The 19,723-nt window shown below is 45.9% G+C and overlaps 1 protein-coding gene across 1 annotated transcript; it reads left to right on the top strand.

Moving 5' to 3' along the window:
* The first annotated feature begins 146 nt into the window (after window positions 1-146).
* On the top strand, window positions 147-18,195 carry calm1a (calmodulin 1a). The gene is made up of 6 exons (XM_063183774.1): window positions 147-256; window positions 7,018-7,048; window positions 8,147-8,290; window positions 13,831-13,937; window positions 14,949-15,084; window positions 16,318-18,195. Exons 1-6 carry the CDS (start codon window positions 254-256, stop codon window positions 16,344-16,346), a joined length of 450 nt encoding a protein of 149 aa, XP_063039844.1. The 5' UTR covers window positions 147-253; the 3' UTR covers window positions 16,347-18,195.
* Window positions 18,196-19,723: the final 1,528 nt, after the last annotated feature.

The raw sequence follows: 19,723 nt of genomic DNA, 5'->3' as shown, positions 1-19,723 counted from the left end.
AGGACACTGCATTAGCCTATTTGTAAAAAAAGAAAAAAGAAAGAAAAAGGGGGGGGTTGAATTGCCTTCTGCAGTGGGGATATACGGAAGTGAGTGAACCGGGGCAGTGCGGCGGAGGGATACAAGCGGTTATATAGCCCACAGACCACTACTGACACACATCTTCAGTTGTATCAGTGGTAGAGGAGCTAGACGCAAGCTAGTCGCCCTTGTAGAGTAGCTTGTGAAGAACGACCCATAAATACCTTCAGAAATGGTATGTAACTATTTTTGTCACTCGCATTTCTTGTTGGTTATTAAACTCGTTCGTGTTATGAAGGAATTGGCAGACAATACGCCAAGCCTTCACACGACAGTCGTATTTCACGCCCGATGTAACGTTTTAGCTCTGGTGCTTCCTTGAAAGATTCTGATCAACGGATAAGTTGGCTACTTCACTGTTAGTTTTTTCTCCTGTGTTACTAGTTATCCCAGTCAATGTGTTGCGCAATGTGTATCTTCAGTTGTCAACTGTTGTGCTCGTTTTTCGGATAGTTATTCAGGTGTTTTCCTGATTCGGGGACAAGGAAGACACTTGTCCTGTTGCACTTGCCACCCCTATTTGAGACGAGACATCAGACAGGAGACGATGTTAGCAAGCTATCGCTAACCGCGTTAGCTCAGTTGTTTGAAATGGCAAGAAAACCCTTCGAGTTGGGTATGTTTTGAATGAAAGGGATGAGTGTAATGGTCCCGAGGAGAAAAGGAGAAAAGTATCCCTGACAAGTTGCACGTTGGAGTAAACTGCATGTGCTGTGCGGAAAGTGGTTTACAGTTAATGGCTTACACGCTGCTCCTTGACGGAACACATCCTTAACACCATGCTTGATGTAGAACTATTTCTGTGCAAATTAGTACTGCTGGAGTCAATACGTTTGAGAAATGCCGTCTACATACCATGGAAATAACCATGTACCAATCTTACTAAGTCTTCATAGCCGTAAGCCGCCTATCTAATTCCCACACCGTTGGGCTCGAGCGGTCATGAGATGGCCGCAATTATTTGTGCATAGAACTATGGTCGCTGCCTTCAACGTAATAGCTGCTGCTTCTGACTTTATGTCAGAGCGATTTGTAGAGGTGTGTAACTCTGATGGAAAGAGGCACATACCCCAGTGTCATTTCGATTTTTGACGAGAATAGGCTATTGCGTTGACTACTTCGCGGACTAGGTCGCCTACCCATATTACCAGCGGTTTGAGCGTGTTCCTGGGAAAGCAGTTTGGTTGATATTCATTTCTTTGAGCCCTGCAGTTGGATCAATTTCCACCGATGGGTGTTTCTTTCTATCTCATCACCCCCGTTCCTCGACTCGACCCCTGTCAAAAACCTGTCATGTGGCTTGATGCGCCGCTGTTGCACTCAGTAGTGTCTACTGTAGGGAGTCTCTTTCAATCTCCTTGCATGCTGGGGTAATTAGGTTGTGTAACTAACCAAATGACGCACCTAAAAAGAAAGCTACAAATTGAATCCAAGTTGTAATGTTGTTTTCGAAAAATCCGGTTGTTGCCCTGGCGCCACATGTTTTCAATACACACTGACGCGATTTGCCCGTCTGGACCCTTGGTCATGCGCCACAGGGAGAAAATGTCTTTAATCTGCCTCCCTCGCATGCATGTTGTTTTTGGATTTCTATTTGGTTTCTGTGAACTAGTTCCTCGTGGCATTATAAGGGTCTTTGCAAAGCAGGTTACCGTTTTACGCCATCTCCATGGGTCTTTGGTTAATCACTTGGGGTAGCCTAAACTAACCAAACGACGCTCACCCGCACCCAAAATTGAATCCAGGTTGTTTGTGGTGTTTCCAAAAACCGTCGTCGTTGCTGAGGAGGAGCTGTGTGTTTCCAATACATATGAGGCTTACAGCGCATCGTTTGCGTAAGGGAATGCCCAAATGTGCAGAAGTGCAGTGTTATTGGATTGAGCTGTGTGATGTGTCGTCTTCATGTTCCATGCAACTGAGTAGTAGAACAGAGCGAGACTGTGCCAATACTGTACATCGAATTGAGCCTTGAGGCTCTCCGCGTTGTGTGCAACCAGCCAAGTGACGCACCGAAAACCCCTAAATTGAATCAATGTGTTTTCAAAGAAGGAATTTGTCTTACTCTCCACACGTTGCAAAAAAAGGCATGCATGCCATGCGCTGCCCTGCATTTTTTTTTCTGTTTTGCTTTGTTTGAACTGCGTGTTTGCATCTAAATCCAGGTCGCAGATCCTGCATGAGCACTTTTTGAGTGTCAGAGATGTGGGGGATTTTCCCACCGGTTGTCGCAAATGGCCGCGGGGTCCCTGACCTAAGTTCTCCAGGAGTCACGCCACTGGACTGGATTGCGTGCGTCGGCGCGGAGTGAGTTGATGTGCTGCTTTTCCATGCAGAAAGGTCTGGAAGCTTGGCCACAGCATGCAGCGCATCCTCCTCCTCCTCCTCCTCCTCCTCCTCTTCCAAGTGTGTTGGTTTGCAGGGTCCCCACGCAAACAGCCAACACTCCAGTTAAGGCAGCTCTGTTGTACGCCTCTCACCAACTCTCCCTCCTGTGACGTAATATTGCTCGTTTTCTCCTTCGGGCAGCGCCACTGACAAGATAATGTTCTGTTGCATCATGCATGTATAACATTAGGCAGGAATAGACCATCGTCCGTATACATACACAGTATATATTTGTCAGTGTTGCCATGGCTGCCAAGGCAAAGACTGGCCCTCACAGTGGAGGAATTCAGTGGCTGTACAGTAGTTCCCATTTTTCCATTTCGCATGTCTTGGATCATCTGATGGTCGAAGCGCATCTAAATTCCCTTGCTGGGTCTGTGTGCCAAATGTGCCAATGTAAATGATGTGTAAACGATGGCTTTTGGAGTGAGGTAGATAGTCTTGACATCTTAAGTGGATTTGGCCAGGGGAACACGGTTATACAGCTGTAACCAACAGGAAAGCCAAGGGTGTTGAGTGTGTGGAAAGGTCATTATAGTTCACTGGGTACCCCCACCCCCTCATCGAATACCCCATCCCATCCCATCCCATCCACCACTTTGCTCAGCCAGGCAGCACTCTCTCACCTCCTCCATCATCCACATCCACATTGGCAGAGCCGTAGTGCCAAAGCCCCTCGGGGCTGCCCTGCAAACATGGTGTGAAAGTGGCAATACCACACTGTTAATGAGCCCACACACCTCTAGTTCACCTAGCCTGCTGTTCAGTGCTTTCTCTCGCTCTCTCTCCTTTTCTCTCTCCCGCTCGCTCGCTCTCTCTCTCTGGGTGTGTGCACGGTTCCTACCATCCAAGTGCTAGCTCATGCCTACGGAGAGTCTCCAAATTGAGGCCAGATTCCGGGCAGTGTTGCGCAGCTATTCTGTATCAAGGCCAGATACCTGGTGTGTGTGTGTGTGTGTGTGTGTGTGTGTGTGTGTGTGTGTGTGTGTGTGTGTGTGTGTGTGTGTGTGTGTGTGTGTGTGTGTGTGTGTGTGTGTGTGTGTGTGTGTGCACATCTGACCTGGCACGAGACCAGCACTGAAGCTGTGGTGCAGAGGAAGACATGGCCTTGCTGTGGAGAGAGAGAGAGAGAGAGAGAGAGAGAGAGAGAGAGAGACAGAGACAGAGACAGAGACTTTATGGAGCACCCTTGTAAAACACGCATCTGTAGCACTCAACACAGGAACCTTTGAAGCGTAGATAAACGAGCGAAAAGTACAAGGTTTGCATGGTAGACTTTAGACGCGATAAAAGTAAGGGGGGAGTAATTGAGGACAAGCACTGCAAAAGTGTGCGATGCAAGCCCACATGAATTGAGGTTAGGGATCAGCAGTGTAGATTGAGTTGATAGTAATCTTATTATTATTATTTTTTTAATCTTTTTTTTTTAAATCAAAGATATCCTATATGAAACCTTTTATTTTCCAAGTTGTGTCTCAATGGCAAGCAATACAAAAAAATGGCCGGACACCAGGACTGAGCTGAGTGTCCAGGCACACTGCTAGTGTCCTGCCTTGGATAAGGGACATGCTCTGCAGGAGGGTAACACTAGTGAGCAGGGTTGCCAGATGAGACTGACTATTTCCAGCCAAAAAAAATGCTGGAAACACCCGCCTGGAAGGACTAAATCCCGGCCAGTTTGAATTGAGTTCTATGGCCATCAATTTGCAGTAAAACCCACAGACTGCCATCCTAAGCAGCTCAATTGGGTGGGAAACCGCCCAATCTGGCAACACTGATAGTTAGCCAAGGACAGACCAGCAAAGGTGTAGAAGGAGATGGAATAGCGTGGGGTTCTTGGATGGTTTTGAAGTACTGACAGAGTGGGGCTGGCAGGTGAGCAAGTGTGGCTCGGCTCGAACGTCAGCCATCCCATCCCATCCCATCCGAACTTAATCTGTGTGGCCCCTGGCATGCCCTGCCTCCCCTGGCGCCCTCCAATCTGTGCCTCGATTGGCACGGAGCGAGTGTCACTGCTCACTTCACCTGATTTCAAGGTGGCAAAGAGGAGGTGGATGGAGGGCTGGTAGGTGAATTGGACAAATCTGAGCTCACCTCACCTCACCTCACGTGTTGCGGAAAAACAATCTTCCCGTGCCGGTGAAAACTAATGCCGAGGCGTTGACAGCCCCCCTTTGGTATTGGTGGCCGTGGCGGAGGCAGCAGGGGACCTCCCGGGCCCTAAAGCCAATCCAACAGATGTCTATCGAGGCCCCTCAACTGACTTCAAACACCCCACCCCTGCTGATCGTCACTCACCCAGACAGACAGGCACTCGATACAATACCCAGCCGGGCCCCTCACCTGGTGTATACCCCAGCAGGAGGTGAATGGATGATGATGATGCTGCCACCACCACCACCACTGCAGCAGCTGTGGAGAGATGACACAATACCGGCAAAGTCACGGGGCTCTCACTGTCTTGTTTTTCGACCCCTTCTCTCTTTCACCTCCTCTGTCTCTGTATCTCTCTCTCTCTCTTTCTTTCCATGCTTTGCTTTGGTCTTCCCCTCTCCCCCTCTCCCTCACTCTTTCACTCATTCAGTTCTTCCTCTGGTCTTTGGCCACCTGCCGCTCTGCACCAGGCAGGGGGTTCAGACCAGTTACCGTGGAAGCAGAGCAGGAGAGAACGATCCCAAGAGGGAGAGAGAAGGCGAGTGAAAAGAAAGCAGGTGGAAAGGAGGAAACAAAAGAGGTGTAGAACTTGGAGGACCTCAAGTCGGAAATAATAAAGGCGAGAAGATATAATAATTTCCAGTGACTTCGACGACGGCAGTTAGCGTTAGCGGTGGCCAATTCTGAGCCGGGGCGATGCGCAAGATGCACCCCAAGAAGCAGGCCATGTACCGGCACGCCGTGGAAGGAGACTCGCTGGCCACGCTCTCCATGGTCTACGAGCTGCTGGACCAGCAGCAGTACTTCTACAAGGAGCTAGTGGAGCTTCAGGAGCGCAACTACCAGTCGTTCCTCCAGATGCTGGTGGAGTCCACCAACGGGCGCGTGGACGCGGTGGTCAGGGAGCTGCGCGACGTGAAGAACTGCCTGCAGGCCAGCCGGCATGAGCTGGCCGAGGTGCGGCGCGAGGGCCGGCTGACGGCCAAGCGGGCCGAGTGCCTGGCCGAGGGGCTGGTCACGGTGCGTGCCGCCCTGGACGGCCTCAGCTCCAAGAACGGGGCAGCGGGTGGTGGTGGAGGAGGAGGAGGCGTCCCTGGTGGTGGTGGTGCTGCTGCTGCTGGTTCTGCTAAAGGTCCCGGTGGAGCAAGTGGTGGAGCTTCTGGATCTTCTGGTGGGACAAGCATTGGAACTGGAACTTCGGGACGTCCCACTGCTGTGGGTGGAGGAGCGAGAGTGGGGGTTGGAGCCGTTGGTGGTGGTGTTGCGGGGGTGAAACCCCCAGAGCCCAAGTCCAACACCTCCAAGGGATACGAGCCCAAGGCCAAGACACTGGTGGCCAACCTGACCACTATTCAGTGGGACAACTTTCAGGTTTACACGCCTGCTGCTGGCTTTTCTTCACTGATACAGGAGGATGTGTACTGCCATGTCCTCACTGAGGGTTAGCGTATAGATAAGGGAAATATGGGGCGTAGCGCAGGATCTCATTATAATCGGCTCTTCTGCAGGGAGAAGATGCGTGTTGTTGAGTTCAAAGAAGGAGAGATCATGGTCTCATAATCACTGATGACTGAAAGGCATTGTGGTATTGGAGTCTGTGATGCTCTATGCTCTACTCTATACTATAAGACAAATTACTGTTCTTGCCCTGGCCATCTTATTCTCACTAGTTTCCTCAATATGCTCAAAATAGTAAAGCGATTTTGTGTACAATTCATTATAAGCAACTGTGATTATTATGCTGGAGTTGAAGCACATCTGAGGATGACCTGCATGCTGTGTCCATTCATATCTCAGTGTTAAGTGGTTGAAAACGACAGGGGTTTTTTGCACAGTACACAGGAAATATTATCTGCACAATTTTCTGTCCTTTTCCTAATGTGATGTACATGACCGCCTCGCTAATGCAATTTACACTACACATTTCCCCTCGGCCGATGGAATCTGTCTCTGCTGCGTGGGGAGGTGGGAATTGGCTGTGATGGGGGGAGAGAGAGGGATGTAGAGAGGGAGAGGGAGAGGGAGAGAAAGCCAGAGACCCTATAGTGGCAATCATAAAGTGGTTAGCATCGGCCGGCTCGCTGCAGCGGCAGGGTGTGTCACGGAAATGTCATTTGTCATCGGAAGAGACAGCGGCCAGCCCAGGCCACCGCAGTAGGGACGTGATGGTGGTCAGAACCGCAGCGGTTTGTCATTATTTCTCCTTTCCTGTGGCTTTCAGCGAGTCAGCGCGTGGCTTTGTCGCTACTAGGCTGTCACTGTTGAAAATCGGCCTCGCCTGTATCAGTGATATCTGTCCTAACCCTCAGAAATGTGAATTTTTGAAAGACTGATGGGCAAAAACTGATTAATATTCTCTGTCTTCTCTTTGTCTCCTTCCCCCTATCCTGTCCACAGGCAGACCAGCTAACAGAGGAGCAGATCGCTGGTGAGTACGTGCCTGAAAGCCCTGTCTGTTCTGTGCTCGGCTTTCTTTTCTTTTAGTTTTTGTCTTTGTCTATAACTGAATAATTCAAAGTGTGTGCGTGTGTGTGTGTGTGTGTGTGTCTTTTGTGTGTGTCTTTTGTGTGTGTGTGTGTGTGTGTGTGTGTGTGTGTGTGTGTGTCAGCCAGCCCATCTCTGATTAAGGCCATCTATCAGTGGTTTAACGCAGCCCTTTATCAGCGGCTAATGAGGGCTGTCTGAGATTAATACCAGTGATTAAGCAAGTCCATTAGAGGGAGAGAGGTGGGGGTCTGTGTTCAGACCCATTTAGACCGGGCTGGCTGGCTCTCTCTCTCTCTCTCTCTCTCTCTCTCCCTCTCCCTCGCTGTGGCTAAGGCTCTTTGCTCCCTCCTGTCGTCGTCTGTGCCGTTGCAAAGAAATGGGACATCCAGCCCAGCCAACCGAGAGCCATGAAATATTTATCAATAATCGCCTCTGCTTCTGGTCCACACCTCCCTGCTGTGCTGTGTTGTGTTGTGTTGTATGGCGGCTTCAGCATCAGCTCTGGAACTGAGAAACATCCCCCTCCTCTCTCCCTCTCAACATCTTGTGATGGAGTTTTGATCGTGTGTGTGTGTGGGTTTTTTTTTTCCTCTCCTCCTTTTTTATTTTTTCAGCTAAGGGTTGGGGTCTGTGGATTTATGTTATCTGCACCACCATTCTGTGGCAGATTTTTTTTAGTGTGTGTGTGTCGGATAAGATTAGATTCCGGCATTTTCCCATCTGGCCATTTTTTTAGTTTAGTTTTTAGTTTCCTTTTTTCTTTTAGTCTTCTGTTTTATATTTCTGCTTCTGTTTTTTTATGTTCTGCATTCACTAATCATTCTCTCCCGTATCGTTTTTTTTCTCCCTTCCTCTTTCTCTCTCTCTCTCTCTCTCTGTCTCTGTCTCTCTCTCTCTCTCTCTCTCTCTCTCTCTCTCTCTCTCTCTCTCTCTCTCTCTCTCTCTCTGTCTCTCTCTCTGTCTCTCTCTCTCTGTCTCTCTCTCTCTCTCTCTCTCTCTCTCTCTCTCTCTCTCTCTGTCTCTGTCTCTCCGTCTGCAGAGTTTAAGGAGGCCTTCTCCTTATTCGACAAGGACGGCGATGGCACCATCACGACCAAAGAGCTGGGCACGGTGATGCGCTCGCTGGGCCAGAACCCCACAGAGGCTGAGCTGCAGGACATGATCAACGAGGTGGACGCAGACGGTGAGTGGGAGGAGGAGAAGACAGGAGAGGAGAGAGAGACAGACACACACACACACACACACACACACACACACATTGGGAGGAAGAGAGGAGAGAGTGAAACGCATACACAATCACACACACACCGGGAGGTAGAGAGGGAGAAGCACTTTCACACACACACACACACACACACACACACACACACATGCATACAGTAAACACACACACACACACACACACACACACACACATGCATACAGTAAACACACACACACACACACACACATACTGGGAGGAAGAGAGGAGAGAATGAAACACACACACACACAATCACACGTATACACATTCACACACAATCACATACACAGGGAGCTAGAGAGGAGAGAGAAACACACACACACACACACACACACACACACCAACATGTGTGGACACACACACACACCACACACTTCCGTACTAACACATGCACAAAATAACTTCACACCATACACATTTTGCCATACACACAGCTGCTACATGCTGCGCCTTATCTGTTTTCCCCCCACACAAATACTGTACTACATATGCAGTCATTACAAGCTCCCTTTTCACACCAGACGTGGGCAAACTCAGGCCCGGGGGCCACATGCGGCCCCTTGAGCCATTTCATGTGGCCCCCAGAGCCTTTACAAGAAAAACAACTTTTAAATCCAAATTCAAATGGTTACTCAACATTCTTAAAATGCTTCCTAAAACAAGAGTCTTGAGAATTTAAGATGAACCAAAGACATAGGCGTCATCTAAATACATTTAATTACAATGTGCAGGAATATCATTGCTGCCAACTTACGTCAGTGTACACTGTTTTATCAGTGACACAGGCAAGTTGTCTGTGGCATCCGGCCCTTCAGTCAATATTCTAAACCCAATGCGGCCCTGGGGCCAAAATAATTGCCCACCCCTGCTCTATACACACACACACACACACACACACACACACACACACACACACACACACACACACACACACACACACACACACACAGGCCTAGTAATACCCAGGTGGGGTATAGCGGCATTGTGATGGGGGTGGAATGAGGGGGTTGTGTTGTGTAGTGTGAAAATGAGGCATCCCGTCAGGTAGAATTGGCTAAAGTGCGTGTGTGTGTGCGTGCGGTGTGTGTAGGCGTGCGCGCGTCCGTCTCCCAAACCATACACTGTGCACTGGCTGGTTGATGTAATGAGTATCAACTTTTCAGATTACAGGTCAGTTACTCTATGTATTACGAGGGATATTGACCTTAGGCAGTTAAAAAAAATTAAGTTAAATTGATCTTGTTATAAAACCACCACATTAGCAAATTATCATGGACTCTGGAGAAGAGGTTATCTTAACATAAGAACATCAGTCTGTATTTTGAACATCTTAATTTAATTTTCAAATGATACTTGCTGTCGGTGTCAATATGCAGCTATGTGCTGTATGTCCTCTTTTGTAAGCCTCTCTGTATTAAAATGTCTGCTAAATGTAATCTAATGTACAGCGTCGTTGGCCATAGAAAAGCACACAGGAGCATAGCAGAGCTACAGAGTGTGCGAGCTGATACTGACTGAATGTGTGTGCATGCATGCGTGGGAGTCAGTGTGTGAGATGATCCCGATTGAATGTCTGTGTGCGTGCGCATGCATGCGCGTGTGTCAGTGAGTGAGTGAGTGAGTGAGGCGTATAGACCTAGCCTACCACCCCTCTCCTCTCTACTCAGCTATCCATCTAATTTTCTTCTCTTTTACCCTCTTCTCCTCTCGTCTCCTCTGTACAATCCCTTTCTTCCTCTCCTCTCGTCTCTTCTCTCCTGCTCTCTTCTCTGCTTTCTTCTTCTCTATCGTCCTCTCTACTCATCTCCTCCATGCGTATATGCTCTCCTCTGCTCTCCTCCACTATCCTTTCCCCTCCTTTCCTCTCCTCCCCTCTCCTTTCCCTTCCCCTCCTGCACTCCTTTCCTTCTTTCTTCATTTCTCCTTTCCTCCTCTTCTCCTCTCTTCTCCTTTCCTCATTTCTTCTCCTCTCCTCCTCTCCTCTCTTCTCCTTTGCTCCTCTCCTCTCTGCGCGTCTTTATGTGGGTCAGACTGCAGCAAAGCCGCTTGAATAAGTGCAGGTAATAATGGGCCCATGAATCCCTTATGTAATCCACTCCCTCCTCCCCCTCCCCTCCCCTCCTGCTGCAGCCATGCTGCTCGCTCTAGCTCAGTCTCTCTCTCTCTCTCTCTCTCTCTCTCTCTCTCTCTCTCTCTCTCTCTCTCTCTCTCTCTCTCTCTCTCTCTCTCTCTCTCTCTCTCTCTCTCTCTCTCTCTCTCTCTCTCTCTCCCTTCATACCTCAGGGGGGAATATGTATATGTATATATATATATATATATGAGAGGGAATCAAAGTATGCCTCTGTGCTTCCCCCTGACAGACCCCCCCACACACACACGTACACACATATACAGTACACACACATCATTCACACACATACAGTACCCACACACATACAGAGTCAGGGACATGCACATATACAGAAAGAGGGGCAGTTGGATTCACTAACACATGCAACACACACACACACACACTCACACATGAAGTTGGCCAATCGCCTAATGGCCTTGGGGAATAATGGAACACAAACACACACACACAGCCCTGTCAAATGGAGCATGGCATAAGTATTTATTCCAGACACACTCCTGCATGCGGGCTTGCGATGGGGACATTGTTCTCTTATTGACATTTGGAAGGCAGCGAGTGAACTTATCAAATTTCCCCATTGTCCTGCTCTACCCATCCCATCTTGTGTGTGTGTGTGTGTGTGTGTGTGTGTGTGTGTGTGTGTGTGTGTGTGTGTGTGTGTGTGTGTGTGTGTGTGTGTGTGTGTGTGTGTGTGTGTGTGTGTGTGTGTGTGTGTGTGTGTGTGTGTGTGTTAAATGGAGACGGCCAGAATGTGTGTCCTTGTGATTCAGATGGTGTGTGTGTGTCGCATTCAGTACACATAAGCGGTCTCATGTATTCTCACAAAGTATGTGTGCGTCTACGTTTGAGAGACAGAGGCGGTGTGTGTGCACATCTCCATTTAACCAAACACGCATTGTCTCTGTCTCTCAAATGTACTCTTTGTCTCGCATTCACATATGCTCTGCACAGACTCATTTACTTACACACACACGCACACTTGTATTACTGTCTTTGTGAGGACCATTTCCATTCACTCCCATGCATTTTACTAGCATTGAAAACAAGTGAATGTGACTAACCTGTGCCCTGACCAAAACAATCCCTAACCCTAACTTAACCCCTTAAGACACGGCTTTATACATTTGTCGTTACCAGTGTGGTAATGACCAAGTCATGGTGCATTACTAAAGGGTCTGTGTCGTGTCATAGTATTGTAGTGCTGTGGTAGTTACATTTCAATAACTAGTACAGCGTGCCACTGGAGGTACAGCGCGCATTAAGGGGTTAATGGCTGAGAGGACCAACTAAAATGTCCTCAAAACCACAAATGTCAAAGGTAAAATGTTAAAGGTAGGGACATATAGCAGGCGAAGCGAGCGAGGCGAAGAGAAGCAAAATTAATTGACATCTCAACCGTCATCAGGTCGTCGCGGCGAATCAAATGGAATGGAATAGTTATGTTGTTGATTTGATTGGGCCACCGCAGGCGAATTAACTCCTCATTTGCATAATATTAAACTTGGTTTAACGATTTCGCTTCGCTTCTGTTCATTTGCTTTCGCTTGCCTTCGCCTCTCTCATAGGAATGAATGGCGAAGTTCGCTTCGCTTGGCCAAATTCGCGTCTATGTGTCCCTACCGTAAGTTGTGGTCCTCACAATAGTGGTATAACAAGTGTACACACACACACACACTTAGTCTCACACTCGCATATATAGTCTGTTTCATTCACCCACGTGCCCCTTCCTCAGGGGAGCAGGGAGCAGCAGTTGCAGCGCGTATCCTATGAGGCCGAGGGAGGGTTTTGTGTCTGCACAGAGGGCGCCTCCACTGCCATTGCCAGCCCCCAGGGGCCAGCTGATAGACTAGATAATCATCACATTTCCTCACGCACCCTCCATATGCTAATACACACAGCAGCATTTGATACCGAGCACTCACAAATACAGATACACACACACACACACACACACACACACACACACACACACACACACACACACACACACACACACACATTGTCTTCCATTCACTCACTCACTCACATCCTCACACACTCACCCTCTCTCGCTTGCTCACTCTCACACACACTTGCATGCGCTCTGTCTCTCAAAAGTGTTCTGCCCCGTGTTCTGCCCCCATTTTCTGTTCTGCCCTGTGCTCCACTTCTCAAGTCTCACAGCTTTGCTGGCGTTTAGGCATCATTACAGGGGTGCATCGGTACGCTTCACAAAGAAATGGGTCAGATGCGGGACGGGTCGGGTAGTGTGCTAAGGACGCATCAGTGCAGGGCAAACGGGGGCCCTAACCTAACCTTCCTTCCTTCTGAGGCTGTCAGAAACGCTTTACAGTGTTTGTCCTTATCAAGCCCAAGGAACTGGAAACTGGCTTTGGGTGTTATTTATTTTTTAATTTTTTTTAAAAGCGATTAAATTTTGTTGCTAGACTGGTAGCTTTAAGTGCTAGTATAACTGACAGAGGACAAATGACTTAAGTTGAGATAAAATAAAGTCCCATGTTTGCAGCCTTTACTAACAAGGTGCGTGCGATTGTGTCTTTATATGCCATTCCCCTCCGGGCCCTGGCAGTATAATGGACCCAAAACAAACACGGCCAAATGCACGCATGCAAACTCGCACACTCACTCAGGAAAACAAAAACAACAGCAGCCCTTTTTTGTCATAGGGATTACACACCACAATGCACAGTGTACACAACAAAATTGACTGTGCCTTTTCATACGTCGCCCACGTGATTGGTTACCTCAGTGGCACTACTTCCCCATACAAACAGTACATGCATGTAATTCAGTGCAGACATACACAATACACATGTACACAAAATGCGTATTACAAAGGATGCAATGAGACTTGACTCTCCAAGGACTCCACTTCCTGATTGTGCTGTGGTGTTACTCACCGGCCACTGTGGCTAGTAGTTTTCCCAATTCCCCAGCCATTCAACTATTCTACTAACTAGCCACAATGTGATGGTTTTTTTTCTTTGTTATGATGCTGTACATCTAACTTCAGATGGTACTAAAGAAGGTACTAAAGCAAGAAAATGAGTGCATAGCTTTCTACATGGAAATAAATAGAACTAAAATAAATAAAAAAGAAATAAATAGAAACAAATAGATATTAATAACTTGGTATTTTCCTGAACTTAAATACAAACAATTGATACACAAGGGACAAACAGCAGGATATGTCATACCAAGAAATAAACCACCTGCCAAATTGACACTGAAATTATTACTAGCCACAGCCAAGTTTTGCCAGCATTTGGCTGGTTGGCCAGTGCAAATGTCAAGCTCTGATGTGAATGCTCCAGTCTCATTGTCTGTCTATCTGTCTATGTGTCTCCAGGTAACGGCACCATCGACTTCCCAGAGTTCCTCACCATGATGGCCAGAAAAATGAAGGACACAGACAGCGAGGAGGAGATCCGCGAGGCCTTCAGAGTGTTCGACAAGGTGAGCGTGGCCAGGGGATGGAGAGAGTAGAATATTCATTGGCCTTTCGGAGAATTGCGCTGTGCCATTTACAGTATTTCAGTATGTCCAGTTACGAAAACAAAAAAGACACAATGGACAAAAACAAACACAATACCCCCCTCTCCCCCACCCCACACCCGGGACTAAAGACAAGATGACATAGGACGAAGTTAATCAGTTAATATCAGGACAATCATTGGGGTCTTTTTTTTTAGTAATTTGAGTAATAATGGCATTTTTTACTCGTCTGGAGGATACACATTTGTATGTGGAGTGACCTAGTTAAAAGATGTGTGCATGACGCATGTCACACTCAGACACTGTGCCCCCTCTGTCATCCGGACGGTAATGGCTACGTTGCACTATCTGGAAAATAAAGGTCCGCAGCTTTTCCCAGACAAAATGTAAGGGCACGAATAACGTTTATTTTCCTTTCAATTATCTTTTGTTTGGTCCAGGATCTGTGCTACTGACGTGTGTGTATTCTCTGACTTTTTTACATCTACACTACACCAGGAATTCTTAACTGGAATAGTCTTGGGACCCACCATTACATTGTGTCCCAATATTTTGTTGTACCGTCGGAATCTTCACATAATTGCCAAAAATATATCCATGCATTTTATCATATGCATCAGCCTTTGCATTGTATGCTTACATACAACATATCTATCAAGTAGTGGAGAGGACTATTAGCCACGTTTCACTCACTCTGTGACATACTGTCATTTATTTAATACTGTATCATCTTGGTTCAATTTTGTGACTGGCAATAAAAGGGTCACTTCATACATTTTTGCACCACAGGTCAGCGAACTCACCAGAACCCCTACGCAACCCACTTTTGGGTCCCTTTCCACCAGTTGAGAAACACAGCACTACGCTACAGCGGAGTTGTATCATGTCATGATCAACCTCCCTCTCTAACACATTCTCTCTCTCTCTCTCTCTCTCTCTATCTATCTATCTATCTATCTATCCATCCATCAGGACGGTAATGGCTACATCAGTGCAGCAGAGCTGCGTCACGTCATGACCAACCTGGGGGAGAAGCTAACAGACGAGGAGGTGGACGAGATGATCAGAGAAGCAGACATCGATGGAGACGGACAGGTCAACTACGAAGGTGAGGGCCATTTCATTCTTGTCATCTGACTTGTGCTTTTTGTGTTTTATGGTTGTCTTCAAGTCATATTGTCTGTTCTTTATCTTCAAGTCCTTTTTAGTCAGGCCTTCCTGTTGGCACTTTGGTCATCTGCTTTTGTTGTTTTAAAAGTGCATTACAAATAAACCTTGACTTGACTGTGAACATTCTCATCTGGAAAATGACTCGCAGAGCTGAATGCAAGTTAGGGAAATCTATTGGAGAAAAAAACTGGTGAAATCCAGAGACAAACGTTTTGAACTTTTCTTAACTCCTTCCTTTGAGGAACAAAATCAGACGCCAGCTTAATTCAGTGGCTAACGATGAGAATTTAAACGCTGGGCTGGGTCCAAATTATTTTAGTTTATGAATTAATTTGTTAATTTGTTTGAACGTCGCAGTCTTGTGTAGCAATAACTTAAACGACCAAGCAGGCTTTATTTGTGTCATTAAAGCCGCAATCCTTTTCGTGTGCCAAGACTATTTCATCCATTATTACAATTAAATGGCTCGCCTCCAGATATAAAATTCTGAAGAAATACAAGCCAGCAAGTTGTCTTTCCCATACACAGTAACAGTGCGCGGTGGACATGGGTGGTCTCCCATGGCATTAGTTTCAGATTTGAGGTTTTCCTACAGAATACTATACAGCAGAAGCCACTTGTTTTTTCTTCTTGTTCCATTTCATACCATGCGACTTTTACAACACTTACAAGGTAGTTGCTAGCTGGCCAATCAGGGTGCAGTAAAGGAAACGCAGTACAATATAAGTGGCTCCTATTATAGATGCAGAATTTCTCAGTGCAGATATTTGGTGTGGATTTACGTCCAATATGTTCACTATATAGCTCATTACATAATCGGCCAGTTGCATTGGCTCATTACATAACCGTGGTTGCATTAGCTTTTTTCCGCTACGTAGTGTACCATAAAGTGAATCAGAGGAATTATTTTCATTCGTCCATAGGCTTTTCCTAGTCCTTTTGATGTCACATACACTGCAGCTTATTGATTGGATGAGACAAACTCCTACGATCTGGATTCAATTGCTTTCGTCTTATCCGGACATGATCTTCCACGGTGGTGCTTAGTAACAGTGAATGGTACAGGGAGGGCATTGAAGACAGACTGAAATGTAATATGATGACTGATTGCTAAGCTCTCCTTCTAATGATTTTTTTTCTTTTCGTCCTCTCTGTTCTTCATTCCCAACAGAGTTTGTACAAATGATGACGGCAAAGTGAAGAGCCCCCGTCCTCTCCTGACCTCCTTAGAAGATTTAAACAAAAAAGGAAAAAAAAAAAACAATCAAATGTTTTACTTACCTCTTGCAAAAATATTCATCTATTCATACTGTTTCTGTATAGAAAAATATATCTGAATGTTAAACATGGAGAAAATGTCCTTTTAAAAAGTAAAAAAAAACAATCCATAAAAAAGACAAAAAAAAAATAATGATGAAAAGAAGAAAAAAACAAACAAACAACAAAAACGAATCTGCATGTACTGACTAGTGGTCCTGTTCCAGACGATCAAGCGTAGATCATCCGTAAAGACTACAGAATAATCTCTTAATCTATACCAATAACCCACGAGCTGCAGGAACCCCTTACGGGAGCTCAGCACAGGGCTCCCACAGCTGAAAACCGGTTCCATTTGCTCCTCATGGCAAAGAGTTTGGGCTGGCCGCCGTTAATTCTTCTTTTCCTTTATTGTTTTCTCCTCTTTCTTCTCCTCTAAATGAACTCATTTTTCCTTTCCTCTTTTTTTCCTTTTTGTTTTTTGCCCTCTCGTTCGTTCTTTCTTTCTGTTGTTGGTTGGTGCATGCAGCTTGAGACTGGAGCCGTAGTCTGGACACAGTCGGTTGGCATTGTCGTCCATTTCCTGCTGGCGTTTGGTCGGTCGTTTGTGGAGTTTAAAAGCGGGACGGGGGTTTGGTCTTTAAAGGGTGGGGTGGTATCCGGTTAGACTGGAGGAGTCTGGGGATTTTCAGAGGCGGAGGTGTGGTGTGGTGTGTTCACGTGCTGGTCGGACGTTTGGAAGTTTGAAAAGCTCCAAAAGTTAATTCCCATTAACTTAATCCCCATTATTTTCCTACGCTTTTTTTTTTTTTTTAGATTGGGGAGAGAAGGAAAATAAATGCATCGATGAACTGACTGATATCCATATTTATCTCCACACATTTTTTTATTTTATTTTAATGAAGGCAATAAAAACTATACATGAAATTCATGGTCATCACAGGTAGACTGTTGACTTCTTTATCCTGTTGTTGACTCGTAGAACTTAAACACCTTAGTTCAACCGCAATCAATGAAAGGACTCGTCCTTTTAAAACGTCTGTAGCATTTTACTGAGAATCCCAAACTGCTAGCATTCAAAAACCATTTTTCAAATCCGACATTGATTGGCGTTCATACAAGTCCCAAGAAGGAAACTCTCCCATTATTTTTATTTTGTCCGATAGTGTGTGAACGCACCAAGACATGATGAAATTGCAGTGGGGGTGGGCGGGTGGGCATCGGGGGAGGGACTGTGGGGATGTTGTATTGTATGAATGGGACCTGTGCAGTTTGCTTAAATAATTCTAAAAAAAAGAAACTTAAGAGATATTTTTAAGAAAATGGAGCATTTATCAAAAAAGGCAAAAAAAATCTAGAAGTTAAAAAAAAAAAAGACATGTTTGGCATGTTAGGAAATATTTGGAGTTTTGTTTTCCATGTGTGTCGAGCCGTTTGGGAGGTAGAGGAGGAGGGGAAGAGGGGACTTGAGTCTTCAGGTTTTTGGGCACCTTCCGCCCCCCTGTAAACAATGGGGTGGTGTGTGGGTGCCCTTATGTGTCTTTTGGGAGAGGGGGAGACACGGTTGTACCACGAGCATCTATTTTTTTCTTTTTGTTTGTTCTTGCATTTTTATTTTTTTGTTTTTGTTTTGGGGTGGGGGGGTTTCCTCACAAGATCTCAGATATGCAGGTCTCCAGAGGTGTCTATCTCTGCGTCTTCTCATCTTTTTGAGTTCAGGTTATGTTCATTCCAAGTTGTACATGCTAGTCTTTTAATTGTTTTTTTCCAATAAAAAAAACATGAACTTCAATACGCGTAACTGTTTGTGTCATTATTGATCCTGGTTTGTGTACACGTCAGTTTCTGAGTAATAATACTCAGTGCATTCATTTCATTCTTAGTGAATTATTTGTGGATCATACAGAGTATGTATTTCTGTGAATCTCTTCATTTCTGAAGCTCGAAGAAGGAAGTTCTGTGAAGAACCTCACGTTTCCCTCTGTGGAGGAACCCCTAACAGTTCTCTGGGAACTTGGTTGTAAGAGAAAATCTAAGAGGTGTTCTCAAAGTTTCCTATGAGAAACCAGGAACCCAAATGGTTCTTTGAGGGACATTTGATCATCCTTGGGGAACATTCGTATTTTTACAGGGTAGTGTACAGTTACATATGTGGATAAACGGTGTGGTAATATAGTCTACTGCATATAGTACATATTTAGGGTATTATTTTCACACGTCTATCTCCTGATGTAGCCTAATTCATAAATCATCTTGTCACAAGCTCGAGTATTGATAAATTTGGGGGTTAAGAAAGAAAACACTTAAGATTGCACTCTGATCTGATGTAAATCTCCATTTGAATCTCTTACTCAGTATATCAGTGCCTGAATTTAGTCATGCGTTCATCAATGCAAGCAGGAGCTCAGCCAGATGTATTGCTTGTCTCATTGAAACCAGGTTCTCTCCGATTACAGTGTTCCATGAGGTCCCTATCATCAAAACCACATGAGCGCACACACATACACACTTGAGTGCAGGCTTTATTTTTTTCCGTCTTCACTCTAAAAGAATGTCTTTGGAGATGGGGCTGGTTGCCTGGGCAACGGCGAAGAGAAGGAGAGAGAGCAGAGGATGAGGGGGATTTGAAGAAGACTCGTGGGAGTGGAGCCCAGGGAGCGGTGCTTACAGAGGCGTCTGCTGCCGATGCTGCTGCTGCTGCTGCTACTGCTGGAACCACCTGCCATCCCCCACTCTTTCCCTCTCCTCTCTTTCCCTTCTTTTGATCCTCATCGTTTTCTTATCTCTTGTCAACTAGGGGAAACACGAGATTCAAAAGATTCACGATTCTGAAAGCTTTATTTGTCTAACATTGCCATTAGAAAGTCATTTTCCATTGAAGGCTTTAATTACATTAGTTTTGTTTACATTGTTATATAAATTTTTATATACAATAACTTGATTTTTGATCAAAGGCAGCTTTATCAGTCAACAAGTAAGCAGATCTAGTCAACATCCTCTTCTTAGGATTCTTCTCAAAATCGCCCTTTCCAGTCTTCTCTCCTGTACATGTATTCATTTCAACATGATGCATCAACTACCACAATCCTCTTCTTTCTGGTTCACATGCATAAGACTCCAGTCAAAATACCAAGGAGATGAAGACATTATGTAACAGTGTGCAATCCTTTAGTAACAGCTGAGTCTCAGTATGTAGTAGGCTATGCCAGTGGTTCCCAACCTTTTTCTTAAGGGACCCATGTTTTTACTATTGTAAGCTTTGGTGACCCAACCACGCGAACGCCCGCAAGAGTCACAAGATGCCCTCTGTTTCCTGCGAA

This window comes from Engraulis encrasicolus, chromosome 19 (assembly GCF_034702125.1).
Source record: "Engraulis encrasicolus isolate BLACKSEA-1 chromosome 19, IST_EnEncr_1.0, whole genome shotgun sequence".
In the NCBI taxonomy this organism is placed as follows: domain Eukaryota; kingdom Metazoa; phylum Chordata; class Actinopteri; order Clupeiformes; family Engraulidae; genus Engraulis; species Engraulis encrasicolus.
The sequence above is the reverse complement of the archived record's forward strand: the minus strand, read 5'-3'. Positions and strand labels throughout refer to the sequence as shown.

What these genes read in the sequence shown, in the direction of transcription:
- calm1a (XM_063183774.1), top strand. An exon ending in CAACGAGGTGGACGCAGACG is followed by an intron (nt 8,291 to 13,830) that starts GTGAGTGGGAGG and finishes ATGTGTCTCCAG; the next exon opens with GTAACGGCACCATCGACTTC. An exon ending in CCTTCAGAGTGTTCGACAAG is followed by an intron (nt 13,938 to 14,948) that starts GTGAGCGTGGCC and finishes TCCATCCATCAG; the next exon opens with GACGGTAATGGCTACATCAG.